At 35.8% G+C, this 14,841-nt stretch overlaps 1 protein-coding gene across 3 annotated transcripts in view; it reads right to left on the reverse strand.

The window, feature by feature from the left end:
• LOC128660660 (poly(rC)-binding protein 3-like) overlaps positions 1-14,841 on the reverse strand; it is a 282,926-nt gene that overhangs the window by 73,856 nt on the left and 194,229 nt on the right. For all 3 annotated transcript variants that reach the window (XM_053714597.1, XM_053714595.1, XM_053714596.1), the window contains exon 6: positions 5,862-5,978. In XM_053714597.1, coding sequence (XP_053570572.1) covers positions 5,862-5,978 — 117 coding nt within the window. The remainder of the gene's footprint in view (positions 1-5,861; positions 5,979-14,841) is intronic.

A 14,841-nucleotide genomic window follows, 5' to 3' on the forward strand; every position in this document is an offset into this window, starting at 1 on the left:
GCTATTTTACTTTTGTAGACATAATTGTATAGTGTGATGCTCACTGTAAGTAAGCAGAGCTCTCTTTCAAAGCAAATCAGCATATTGAATAAGGGCATACACTAAACACACATATTGTGCACTTATCCTATTTAGGGCCAGATTACAAGTGGCGTGCTATTTGGCGCTTTTGCACGTGAGCAAAAGCTAGGCTGACCATATTGCCGCTTTAAAAAGGGACACATATGAAAAATACATATGTCAGGGCTGTTTAAAGAAATGGTTTTGTATAAGAACCCTCACATATGTATTTTTCATATGTGTTCCTTTTTAAAGTGGCAATATGGTCAGCCTAGCAAAAGCCGACGCGCACTAACTTGAGGACCACTTCTCCCCATAGAATTTAATGGAGCATGCAAACTGGAAAAAACCCTAACACTTATCACTAATCTGGCACCGCATTCAACCTATAGCTCTAACCCGAAGGTAGTTCTTCACATATAAAAAAATGTTCTATATATTTTTAAATATATATATATATATATATATATATATATATCTGATGTATTTTTTGTAAAATATACATCTATACTTGTATATGAATATATATATATATATGGGAATATCAGGAATATCAGGAATATCTATTTAAAATACATAAAACATTTTCCCCTATGTGAAGAACATTGAAATGTAAAATATTTACAGTACATACAGTGTAAAATGCATTATTAAATATTACAATTCAATAACAATTATGTTTCATGTTTTCAGATATTAGAGTGGAAAGGGCTCAAAAGTATATATACATATGTATGTATATGTATAATGTGTATACTGTATATGCATTTATATGTGTATATATGTATATACATACATCTATACACATAAACATACATACACTTGTATACACATATACATATGTATATATACAGTACATACATTTACATATTATAGCTCTTTACATTCAAACACCTTATCTTTACATTCAAACACCTTATCATATACCATATGCCTTTTAACCCTTATACTTATTTTGAATTAATATTTATATAAAAATTTTTTTATTAAATAGTGTATATAGTGTAACTGTTTATTTGAATGTATTTATGTTGTGTTTGGTGCAACTTTTTATTTAGTCCTAACCCTTTACTCGAGGATTCCAGTCGCGCTAACCTGATGAACCCAAATTTAGTCTGCGCTTTTGCTGTCACGTTTACTTTCAACTTGTAATACGCACGGAAGCGCAATATTTCAACATTGCGCGTGAAACATTAGGCACCTCTTGTAATCTAGCTCTTAATTAGTATCACAATAGTGTGTCACCTATTTTATGGATTGGGGATGGATTGTCCTGATGTCTGAAATTTCTGACTAAGAAAGCTATGCAACCGAATCTTCCTAAGGTTCAAATAACATTACATAACTTGTGAGGTAATGACAAGTCAGAGTTGTTTTTCTGTGATTCTTTGATGTACAGAGGTGTAAAGTGAGCATACATTTTACCAGAAGTAAACTATCAATGATCTGTATATCTATTATCCTTCAGTTGTGGAAACTTGAACCTTAACATAAAGGAAGTGGCTTGTCATTATTTTTTTTACTATCTGCTGTGAGACGGCTTTTACTATGCTATTTCCCTTGTAGCAGGAGACATGCGAAAACAACTGCATGCCGTGACAGTAACTGAATACATGAGCTGTTCTTTGTACTATTTATACAGAAACTTAGTAATAAAAAATATACAGTGAAGGAAACAGGGCTGGGGTGGTATCTTAACAATTTGCGGGTGCCAGCACTTTATGTAACAAGGTTAGATGGTTGTACTGATGGGAGCTATTTTTTACTAGTTATTGTTTATTTACTAATTTAAAAGGACTTAACCAAAATTGTTCTAGCGTGTACAATTAAAAAATATGTTTCTGTTACCAAATTGATTGGTGTTTCGTGTCCTATTAAATAACCGCTTTGGCAAATTTCCCTCTCTCCCTGTCCCATTAAAAAAGATATGAAACCCAAAACATTTATTTTGGGATTCAGACAGAGAGGCCGAATTATCAAATGTCTGTCGGACCTGATCCGACAGTGTAGATCAGGTCTGACAGACAACGCTGAATGCGGAGAGCAATACGCTCTCCGTATTCAGCATTGCACCAGTAGCTCACAAGAGCTGCTGGTGCAACGCCGCCTCCTGCAGACTCGCGGCCAATCGGTCGCCAGCAGGGAGTTGTCAATCAACCGGATCGTACTCGATCGGGTTGAATTGTGGCGATTCCTGTCCGCCTCATCAGAGCAGGTGGACAGGTTATGGAGCAGCGGTCTTTAGACCACTGCTTCATAACTGCTGTTTCTGGCAAGTCTGAAAACTCGCCAGAAACACGGGCCCTCAAGCTCCATTTCGGAGCTTGATAAATGGGCCTCAATGTATACAGTTTAAAAAAAAGTGTCAAATTTACTTCTAATATTAAATTTGCTTCATGCCCATGTTATTCTTTGTTAAAGAGATACCTAGATAGGTGTCTGGACCAAAATATGGCAGGAAATAGTGCTGCCATCTAGTGCTCTTGCAAAGGGATAACATTCTTGAAAAAACTGTTGCCATATAGTGCTTGTGCACGCTCCTTAAGGTTACGTCCTTGCTTTTTGACAAAAGATTCAAAGAGAACAAAGAACATTTGATAATAGAAGTAAATTTAATTTTTTTTTTAAAATTGTATATTCTATCTGAATCTTGAAAGAAAAAAAAAGGGTTTTATGTCCCTTTAAAGGGACAGTCTACACCAGAATTTTTATTGTTTTAAAAGATAGATAATCCCTTTATTAACCATTTCCCAGTTTTGCATAACCAGCACAGTTATATTAATATACTTTTAACCTCTGTGATTATCTTGTATCCAAGCCTCTGCAAACTGCCCCTTTTTTCAGTTCTTTTGACAGATTTGCAGTCTAGCCAATCAGTGCCTGCTCCCAGATAACTTCACGTGCACGAGCACAGTGTTATCTATATGAAATATGTGAACTAACACCCTCTAGTGGTGAAAAACTGTTAAAATGCAATCTGAAAGAGGTGGGCTTCAAGGTCTAAGAAATTAGCATATGAACCTCCTAGGTTAATCTTTCAACTAAGAATACCAAGAGAACAAAGCAAAATTGCTGATAAAAGTAAATTGGAAAATTGTTTAAAATTACATGCTCTATCTGAATCATGAAAATTTATTTTGGCCTAGACTGTCCCTTTAAAGCATAAGAAATGTAAAAAATTACCTCCAAATTTGCAAATGTATGACACTTTTGAGACCTGATGGCATTACAGCAATGACTGTGGTGTCTTGTTAGTTTTAACAACAATAATAATACAATTTTTACCATATTTTTTATAATGCATTGCCAAATTCAGTAGGTGGGTGAGTACGGGTACACAAGGACACTGATTCATAGTAAAAACCAGACAGATATAACAAACCAAAGTGGAGGAGGGTCCTACTGCAAAGGGCTGACATTTTACAGGTTAACATCATTTCAAACAGCTTTAACTTTACTTTTTGCATGAAAAATATATTTTTATATTTTTTTGTAGCTGCTATTTTCAAATGGATGATAAAACATATTTAAAATGATATAATTAAACATTTAAACATGTTAAAATGTTCTATTTGTCTGATCAAAACATTATGTTAAATTAAAATGAATACAACCGTATCAGTTGTATATACTAATGTTTTTTGGCTGGGGGTACTGTTTGCTAATGCTTATTGGTTAATAAGTATAGGAAGTACAGAACTTATACTGCTATAACAGCCCTTTGTCCTAGAGCTAATGAGCGATACTAACAAGATTTGGGAGAAGCTGGTACAGTTAAAGGGACAGTCAACACTAAAATTGTTATTGTTTAAAAAGATAGACAACGCCTTTACTACCCATTCCCGAAGGTTTGCAAAACCAACATTGTTTTATTAATATACTTTATAACATTTAAACCTCTACATTTCTGCCTCTTTCTTAGCCACTACAGACAGCCTCTTATCACATGCTTTTTATTAGCTTTTCACAACAGGGGACTGCTAGTTCATGTGGGCCATATCGATAACATTGTGTTCACGCCCGTAGAGTTATTTAAGAGTTAGCAAAACACAGCACTAAAATGCAAGTCAGTAGATAATAAATAAAGAGTAATGTGATCAGGGGGCTGTCAGAAGAGGCTTAGATACAAGGTAATCACAGAGGTTAAAAGTATATTAATATAACCATATTTGCTGTACAAAACTGGGGAATGGGTAATAAAGTGATTATCTATCTTTCAAAACAATAAAAATTCTATTGTAGACTGTCCCTTTAACATTTTCCTGGGTGGAGCAAATTCTATGCTCTCACTAGGGAACCACATAAGGTGGAGGCCGGAGATTGGCCGTACGCTCATTAATAAATAATACACAGGAGGTTGTGAGTAAAAGTATACTAAGCCTTCCAAAGTAACTGCCGGACAGCTGGGCTAACAAGTGAAGGTGCGGTCAAAGGTTGAGCCAACCTCTTTACTTGCACAATTAAGTAAGAACATGGAATTTGCAGTATATTTACAAGTACCAGCTTAGCTTGTATTAGCTACATTAGCTCAGAGTTTAAGAGGAAATCCATAGAAGAAATTTCCGCAGTCTATGATTCTTTTACCATTCCAGCAATGGGACACTAACACTATTTTAGCGGTTTCTGTATTTTTATTTAGAGGCTCTTTCACATCTCTTTTTGGAAGTCTCTATTTGGTGATCATTGTATTTATCTATTCTTATAAGTGCACCAGTGGTTATTTGTTAGAAATTGTTTTTGTACTCAATAATATATTTATATATTTTTTCCACTACTAATCTGTGAGTGGCATATGTTGAGCACATACATTTTCAAGATATTTTCAAACCTCTTTTTAAGGTTGTTAAAGGGACAGTCTACACCAGAATTGTTATTGTTTTAAAAGATAGATAATCCCTTTATTACCCATTCACCAGTTTTGCATAACCAACACAGTTATAATAATATACTTTTAACCTCTGTGAGTATCTTGTAACTAAGCCTCTGCAAACTGCCCCTTTATTTCAGTTCTTTTGAAAGAATTGCAGTTTAGCCAATCAGTGCCTGCTCCCAGATAACTTCACGTGCACGAGCACAGTGTTATCTATATGAAATATGTGAACTAACACCCTCTAGTGGTGAAAAACTGTTAAAATGCATTCTGAAAAGAGGTGGCCTTCAAGGTCTAAGAAATTAGCATATGAGCCTCCTAGGTTAAGCTTTCAACTAAGAATACCAACAGAACAAAGCAAAATTGGTGATAAAAGTAAATTGGAAAATTGTTTAAAATTACATGCTCTATCTGAATCATGAAAGTTTATTTTGGCCTAGACTGTCCCTTTAAGTATATATATATATGAAATCTAGTTGAATAATATGCCTACCCTATGGAATTCAAAACATTGACATTAATACATAATTGTATCAGTTATGAAGTTAAAAATATGCAATCATTATTTCAATTTCAACCCACGATGGGATCCGGCTGTATTACTTTTCCTACTTTGCCATTAATGTGCATTACTGGAAGCAATTGCATCTCCCTAAAGTATCTGAAAGCACAAGAATGGATCAAACAGCCTGCAAATTGACCCATTATTCCTATTCCAACAGTGCTACTGCTAAAAGCGTTTAAAGAGAATGAAGTTCCCTTTTGCCATTAAGTAGTGCATTAGGAAATTTGGATACAGCTTTAAAACAAACATAGGTTTTCAAAATAATGTACCTTGTCAACTAAATATTTGATTAAAAAACAAAACAAAAACAACAACATGCATATATTGTATATACGTATCCAGTATGTTTGCTTTTAGTTTAGTTACCTCTTCAAATTTAAGTGCAATCATTGAAAATGCTTTAAAAATTGCATCTGTTGGCCCTGTTATTGTCACAATCCGTTCCGGGCAGGAGCCTTCAGAAATGTTGATTCGAGCACCACTCTGTCAAAAAGAATACAAATAGTTATAGGATTCCTGGACTATGAATGAGATCTCAAATGTTTATTAAACAAACCAGAATATAAAATATTAGTCTTTGTGATTTTGCCCAGTAAACAAATCTTTGCTTTTTCATAACTAAAGCATTTTAAATTAACTACTTATTTCTGAAAATACCAACAACAACAAAACAACAATATTTCTTTACACTTTAGGAACAAAAAAGTGACAGATGATACTAATGTGTGCTTTGGTGACATAACCTATCTTAACTATTTTTTCTATTGCTGCAAACTTTAGTTTAATTAAAAGGATATGAAACCCAACATTTTCTTTCATGATTAAGACAGAGCATGTGATTTTAAACAATTTGCTTCTATTATCTAAATTGCTTCATTCTCTTGGTATCCTTAGTTGAAAATCATATCTAGATAGGCTCAGGAGCAGCAATGCATTACTGAGAGCTTGCTGCTGATTGGTGGCTGCACAAAAATGCCTATTTTTATTGGTTTTCCAGATCTCTTCAAATAGCATATTGCATAACTGCTACTTCAAAAAAGGATACCAAGAGAACGTAGCAAATTGGATAAAAGAGGTAAATTGGAAAGTTGTTTAAAATCACATGCTCTAGTTGAATCCTGAAAAATAAAAAATAAAAAATTGGGGTTTCGTGTCCCTTTAACCTCCTTTCTATTCTTCTCGTTGTTTTATGTCCCTATTGGCCAATCAGAGACTGGATACAGATGTAAGCCTTATGTAGCATACACCAAATTATTATACTAAAATCTAAGGATATTTGGGGTGTAATGTCAAGAAAGCAAGCATGCACACTTGCAAAATGACATCCAAGTACTTCACAGGGGTATGTGTACTCTCTTAAGAAGATGCGTGCCATGGTCTCATATTCATTCTACATCTGTGCTGGATAATTATGAGCATTCCTAAATCTATGCATAAAACTTAAAGAAACATAAAACCCAAACATTTTCATTCATCATTCAGATAGATACATACAATTTTAAACAACTTTCCATTGTATTTCCATTACCAAAGTTCCTTTGTTTACTTGTTATCCTTTATTGAAGTGCGCAAGTGTCTGCAGCACTATATGACAGCAGTTTTGCAAGAATGGTATAGATTAGCAAGAAAACTAGATGACAGCACTATTCATGAACAAAGCAAATTTGATTATAGAAGTAAACTGGAAAACTAATTAAAATTGTATTCTCTATCTGAATCATGTTGGGTTTCATGTCCCTTTGAGTCTGTATTCAGCATCTGATTGGCTGACAAGTAGAATGTATCACCTTTTCCCCTTTATTAAAAAACAGCCTATTACATGCAGATAAAGCAGTTTAGAATTTGAATGTTAAGATGAACTATATTTCAGATGGAAAAATGCATTGATTTTAATGACATAACAAGATTGCAGACGTCAGCTTGCTCTGTGGTGAAGAGTTACTGATTTTACACAACCCATTGGCAGTAGGGCCAGCAAAATACATTGTGCTGCCATGAGTCCAAGAACAGAATTACACCTCCAGCTCTAGGGGCCGGATTGGGCCGCCGGGATACCGGGAAAAATCCCTGGGCCACCAGGGCCGGTGTTGTGTCGAATCTGGGGATCTTTCAAAATCGGGAATCGGCAATTCCCGGAATCCCGCCCACACATCTCTAACCCGCCCACACATCTCTAGTAAGCTAATACGATGCCTAACGTCCACCCAGGCTACCTCCCACTTCTACTAAACTCCACCCAGGATACCTCCCCACTCCTCCAAAATGCCACCCAGCTACGTTGGGACAGATGAGCCGTTTCATTTACTATTTTGACAACATAGTATTTATGACAGCTTGCCACGTACGAGGCAGGGTATTTATTAGCCGTGTATTTTGTACTTACTATACAAAGTGGCATATGGCAGCGTTTATGTCATTATTTAAAGAGCATATTTAAATATATCACCTATACTTATTGTGTTTATATGTAACAGTTCCTCTGTCCCAACGTAGCTGAGGGGTATTTTGGAGGAGTGGGGAGGTATCCTGGGTGGAGTTTAGTAGAAGTGGGAGGTAGCCTGGGCGGACGTTAGGCATAATATGTGTTAGCTTACTAGAGATGTGTGGGCGGGTTAGAGATGTGTGGCTGGGGTTCCGGGAATTGACGATTTTGATAGATCTCCAGATTCGACACAGCACTGGCAGTTGGTAGCTACACAGAGAGAGCTCAGCACATGTGAAAAGCCGGTAAGGGAGCAGAGTGGCCTCCACTCCAAAAGGCAATTGGTATTAGAGGCTACAGGGTACAGCAGGTGAGGGAGCGAGCGGTTGGTCAGCAAAGGCTATATTGCCATGTGATCAGGGAGCCAGTCAGGACTAACTTGGCATCAGGCAATTAGTACTGCGGGGACGTCAAGTCACATGAGCACACTCAGTACTGCACATCTTGCAGTCTCCCTCCCTCCTCCTCTCTGCCCGAACACGCGGCACTGACAGCCTCTCCCCTACTTCACAGCCTTACACAGGCTGAAGGCAGGTAAATTAATAAATAAGGTAAGAGGGACAGGATGGCTTGGCTACAGGGGGGCTTCTGACTTAAGTTATTTATGTATTCTTTAATGTCTGCTGTTGCAAACTGCTCCCAGCATCATTATATATATGTGTCAGTGTGTGTCTAAGTGTGTATTACAAAGATATAAATATCACACACACACACATATATATATATTCATACACAAATATGTATGTGTGTGTGTGTATATATATATTTATACACACACATATGTGAGAATTTATGCTTTAAATCCAGCGAGTGTGGTCCTCCTTTCAATGTATGTGCAACTTTGTACCGGCACCCTGGTAGATGTATATATGTGTGTGTCTTTTACGGATTATAGGGGCTGGTCTAAAAATTTCCAGGGCTGATTTTTATTCCCAGTCCAGCCCTTTCCAGCTCTCTGTCCACCACTGTCTAAACCCAACCATAGTTAGCAGTCTCAAAGATTAAAGCAATTTAACATTACACCATGCAGATACCTAGCTGATGGATCCCATATGAGATATGAGGGGAATTATACTAGGGATTAGGGAATGGGCGAATGTTTAGCAATATTCGAAAAATGAAACAAATGTTAATACATTTGTTAGTTTTTTTCGAATTTCAAATGTTTGTACAGCATTCTAACATTCGTTTAAAGTGAAAGTAAATCCTAGCGTTTTAGAAACGCTAGGATTGACTATTGAAACAAATAAAGGGCACTTTCATTCAATAAGTATAAGATACTTCATGTAGAAAGCTCCTTTATTTGATTCAATCGATTGCCACTCTTAGCTCCTACAGCTAAGAGGTGACGTTTTAATCTTTTAGCTAATAGTCGTGCAGTAAATCTGGCTTGGCGCCCATAGGAGCCGGATTTACTGCACGGCTATTGGCTAAGAGGTGAAAACGTCACCTCTTAGCCAAAAATATTTTTAGCCGTGCGCTGCTGTAGGAGCTAAGAGCGGCTATCAGTTAAAACAAATAAAGGAGCTTTCTACATGAAGTATCTTATACTTCATGAATGAAAGTCCCCTTTATTTGTTTCAATAGTAAATCCTAGCGTTTGTAAAATGCTAGGATTTACTTTCACTTTAATGTAATATTGTTTCTAATGCTTTCTTTAAATGTAATATACGATTCAAATTTTTCTAATAATTTGATTCGAATTATGCAATATTCAAATTTGAAAAATTTGAATCTATATATTTGCAATAGTATTTATAAAGCTCTCTAAATGTAATCAAATTATGCAATATTCAAAATATAAACCTTTGAATTGATATACTGTATTTTTATCTACCTGTATTATGTATCAATTTACTAAATACCATTCCACATAAATTATTACACTTCTGAATAGTATTTGTTAAATTGAATGTTACATTTGAAATTTCGAATTTGGATATTCAATCTAATTATGAACATTCGAAAACTAAAGTAACATTAGAAAACTGGAAATTCCATTAGATTTTCGTTCTCATTAACATTCGATTGTTCAAAACGAATATCCACAGGACTATTCAATCTGCCAAACGAATTACACTTTCAGCACATTCGCCCCATCCTTACTAGTGATACACATGAAACACCAGTTTTCACATGCCATGAACTGCAGGGTTGCATTATATAAATACAGTAAACATTATTTTATTTAGACTTTTTTTTTATTTAAACACAATGCCGCCTGTAAAGATATGGGTTGTATAATATAAAACCTTAGAATTATCAAGATGTCAGATAACTCTCCAGTAAGCTAAGAATACTTTACTATCACCTAGATTACAAGTTTTGCGTTCCTATTTTACTGCTGAAAAAAATGGCCATTTCAGCATTAAAACAGTAACTCAGCCATTACAAGTCTTGTCAGTATAGCTGTACCGCAAGCATTTTAGCCTGTAACATAACGTCAGTCCCGCACTCAAAAAAATTACGTTTTTGCATGAGATTTTCATAGCGCTGCCATTACAAGTTTTGCGGTGAGGCTAAAAAGCTTGCGTTCCAGCCTATACCGACACGATCCGTTCCGCAATCTGAGACCAGTAGTTATGAGTTTTACGCAACAAAACTCTTACACAAAACTCATAACTAAACTGTTACAAAGTACACTAACACCCATAAACTACCTATTAACCCCATAAACCAATGCCCTCCCGCATTGCAAACAATAAATTAAACTTAACCCCTAATCTGCCGCTCCCCGACATCGCCACCACTATAATAAAGTTATTAACCCCTAAACCTCTGGCCTCCCACATCACTGCCACTAAATAAATCTATTAACCCCTAAACCGCTAGCCCCCCACATCGCAAAAAATAAATTAAATTATTAACCCCTAAACTTAACAAACCCCTAACGCCTATAATAAAGATATTAACCCTTATTCCGCTGCTCCCCGACATCGCCGCCACTAAATAAAGTTATTAACCCCTAAACCTCTGGCCTCCCACATCACTGCCACTAAATAAACCTATTAACCCCTAAACCGCTAGCCCCCCACATCACAAAAATAGAAACTATTAACCCCTAAACCTAACAAACCCCTAACTTTAAATTAAAATTACAAGATCCCTATCTTAAAATAAATAAAAACTTACCTGGGAAATAAAAAAAACCCAACTAAGTTTAAACTATAAATTAAACCAACATTACTGTTATACTAAAATTAAAATAACTATCAATTAAATACATTAATATACTCATTAAAAAAAACTAACACTACTAAAAAAAAATAATCTACAGTTACAAAAAATTAAAAATACTAAATTACAAAAATAAATAAATACTAAATTACAAAAAATAAAAAATACTAAATTATGAAAAATAACAAACACAATTATCCAGAATAAAAACTATTACACCTAATCTAATAGACCTATAAAATAACCCCCCCAGAATAAAAAAAACCCTAGCCTCCAATAAACTACCAATAGCCCTAAAGAAATCAGCTGTTTTCCCTGAAAAAAAAAATACAAAGACCCCCAACAGTAAAACCCACCACCCAACCAACCCCCCAAAATAAAAAACCTAACTCTAAAAAAACCTAAGCTACCCATTGCCCTTAAAAGGGCATTCAGCTCTTTTTCTTGTCCTGAAAAGGGCATTTAGCTCTTTTAAGAAAAGCCCAAACCCTAATCTAAAAAAAAAAAAAAAACACCCAAAAAAAGTTTAAAAGAACCTAACACTAACCCCCGATGATCCACTTACAGTTTCTGAAGTCCGGACATCCAGACGGCGATAAGTCTTCATCCATCCAGGCGGCGTCTTCTATCTTCATTCAGACGGCATCTTCTATCCATCCTGGCGGAGCGGGTCCATTCTGAAGACATCCAATGCAGAGCATCCACTTCATACAGTCGCTGCCGTATACTGAATCTTCAATGCAAGAGAGTCTTTTCAAAATGGCGTCCCTTGCATTCCTATTGGCTGATTTGATTTTTGAAATTTAAATCAGCCAATAGGATGAGAGCTACTGAAATTCTATTGGCTGATTTGAATAGCCAATAGAATTGTCGGCCTATGCCTTAATATGCCCCTGCGTCATAGTTTTCAACTAAGGTAATTCCAGGCATTCTTAATAATTTTAGTAAACGTTATTACTGTTTTTAGTGGCATATGCACATATCCTGTGAGGACCAGTATTCAAAGTCAGAGAGTGTGTTGTGTATTGTGTATGTGAAGACTTAATTTGTGTTATGTAAGCCAATGCTGACTCTATAAGCAGGTATGGTGTTTAAATACTGGTGCACAGGTCACTCACAGCTAGGGTTGCCACATGTCCCTTAAAATACAGAACACTTATAAGTTACACATGCTGCAGGGTGTGCAGGTAGGAATATGAATAGTGCTGTCCAGAAACACAATACATGTTCTTACCTGCACACCCTGCAGCATGTGTAACTCATAAATGTCCAGGAAAACATGGCTGAGGTGGCAACCCTACTCACAGCATATGTGCATTTGCCGAAAAACAGTGATAACTTTTACTAGAAGCATTTTTTGCTAACATATATTGCATATATGATTCTGTTTCAAACCGAAATACAACCATATTTACATTGTTACCTTTCTATCCCTTTAAGTCGGAAAATTAAGAATGTTCCCAGTTCTGACAACTATAAGGCAAGCCTAACCCTGCACTAATTGGCTTTCTAATCAGATAAGGCAGTGTTTCTAAACCGCGGTCCTCAAGTACCCTCAACAGGCTAGGTTTTTATTATAGCTGAACCAGTGCACAGGTGAAGTAATCAGCTGATCAATAACACCATGGTTACTAACCTGCTCTCACCCATCAGCTGATTATTTCACCTGTGCACTGGTTAAGCTTTAATGAAAACCTGGCCTGTTGAGGGTACTTGAGGACCGTGGTTATGAAACAATGAGATAAGGAACTGCAAAGCAATAAAGATTTGCTAACACAATGAATGTGGCTAGCCTTATCTACTCCAATAACAAGCTGACTCCAAAGCAGCAGCAATCCATACCTAAACATAGCCAGAGGAGAGGCATATGTGTGTAGCCAGTAGTCACCAATCACCAACTATATTCAGCTCTGGAGCTGAATTTACATGTGTTAAATATATGGTTATATACAAGCATATAAACATAATAAAGCTCTTTTTGAACCTTTATGTTACTTTAAGTATTTGCTGATTGAGAATACATAATATAGTTGCTTTTAATGAATATATATACAATTATTTTCAAAAACTCTTTCCTTTTTTCTATTTAATGTACTTTTTGTGTCTTGTAGTCTTAAGTTTACAGTATTTTTTTTTAAATAACCTTTTGCAAGAATGATGCACATTTACACAGTTCAACATTGTTCTGTGGCATTTTTATCTCTTCCCAAATATCAAGGTATATTTAGAAATGTTGCACTTACAGACTGATGTCTCTATTTATAACTTTACACTTTCAAAGATCATTGCTTCTTTTATTCTTCTGTTGTGCTAAAGATTGGACAGATTCCTTACATTTCTTTGTTTATCATCCAGTTTTAAAATAACTTCCGTTATTTATTTGATGCCTCTGTTATACACAGAACTTATATAGAACATACAATACATATTACAAAATAAACAGTTGTACAGAGGTGTTAGCAGACAAAATGTGAGTCCATCTGCCACTTTATAGATAACTAGTTAGTTCTCATATTCAGTTTTAATAGGCAGGGGACAAGGTCTGCAGCTAGCTGTGCACAGGCAGTGGACGAGCTAAGTCCGCTGCCTGCATTTATTATTGCACAAGCAGTTGTTTGTGTGGGAAATGTCAATGACCCCAGAGAAGAGAAATTTGGGGGGTTTAACTCAGTAAGCAGGGTCTCATGAGCAAGAATGCACCACAAGGGCTCCAAAGTAGCCTCTGGTGCTTGATAAATGGAGGTCATTGTGTATAGTTTGGTGCTTCTTTTGTCCAGAAAGGTATAAATAAATAGAAAATGGACCAAGGTGGGCTAATAAAATGGATTTATTGCCTTAATATGTGTAGTTTAGGGAAGGCAGAAAGTTGATATGAATGTTTGGGATAAACATAAGAAGATCCTAAGAATGACATAAGGCTGTAAGTCATATATGATACAGTCAGCTGCCATAAAAATGTGTTAGAAAAAATGTATTTTCAAGCAGAGACATAGGGCCTCATATACAGTTGGATGACGGACAAGGTTCCAAACTTGGAAACATCTCTACTCATCTTTGCATTGAGTGGGCACAAGGATTGCCTTTTGCAAAACCACCCTATCACAAAACAAAAAATAAACTTAGGGTATTTATATATATATATATATATATATATACACACACATATATAAAAACTATTATAGCCTTAAAGGGTCATTAAACACCTTTTTTTGTGTAATTGTGCTTTGTCTCACGTTCCCTAGAGAGGCCAAAAAGCTAAAAATTTGAAACCTAGGCTTTCAAAATACTGCAAATTGCCTAATTGATTTGCAGCATTTGCAGGTTACACAATATACTTTTTGGCCTGTCTAGGATGCGAAGGACAAACACACGTTGTACAAAAAAGCAAAATAGCTGTTCAAAGGGACATGAAACCCATTTTTTTCTCACACAGTTCAGATAAAACATACAATTTTAAACAACCTTTCAATCTACTTTTATTATCTAATTTGCTTCATTCTCTTGCTGATTTTTGTTGAAAAGCATACCTAGGTAGGCTCAGGAGCTGGGAGCTATCTGCTGCAAATATATGCCTCTTGTCATTGGCTTCCTAATGTGTTCAGCTAGCTCCCAGTCGTGCATTGCTGTTCATTATATAGAGGATTCCAAAAGAATAAAGCAAAAATAATCATAGAAGTATTTTGGAAA

Source organism: Bombina bombina, chromosome 5 (genome assembly GCF_027579735.1).
Source record: "Bombina bombina isolate aBomBom1 chromosome 5, aBomBom1.pri, whole genome shotgun sequence".
In the NCBI taxonomy this organism is placed as follows: domain Eukaryota; kingdom Metazoa; phylum Chordata; class Amphibia; order Anura; family Bombinatoridae; genus Bombina; species Bombina bombina.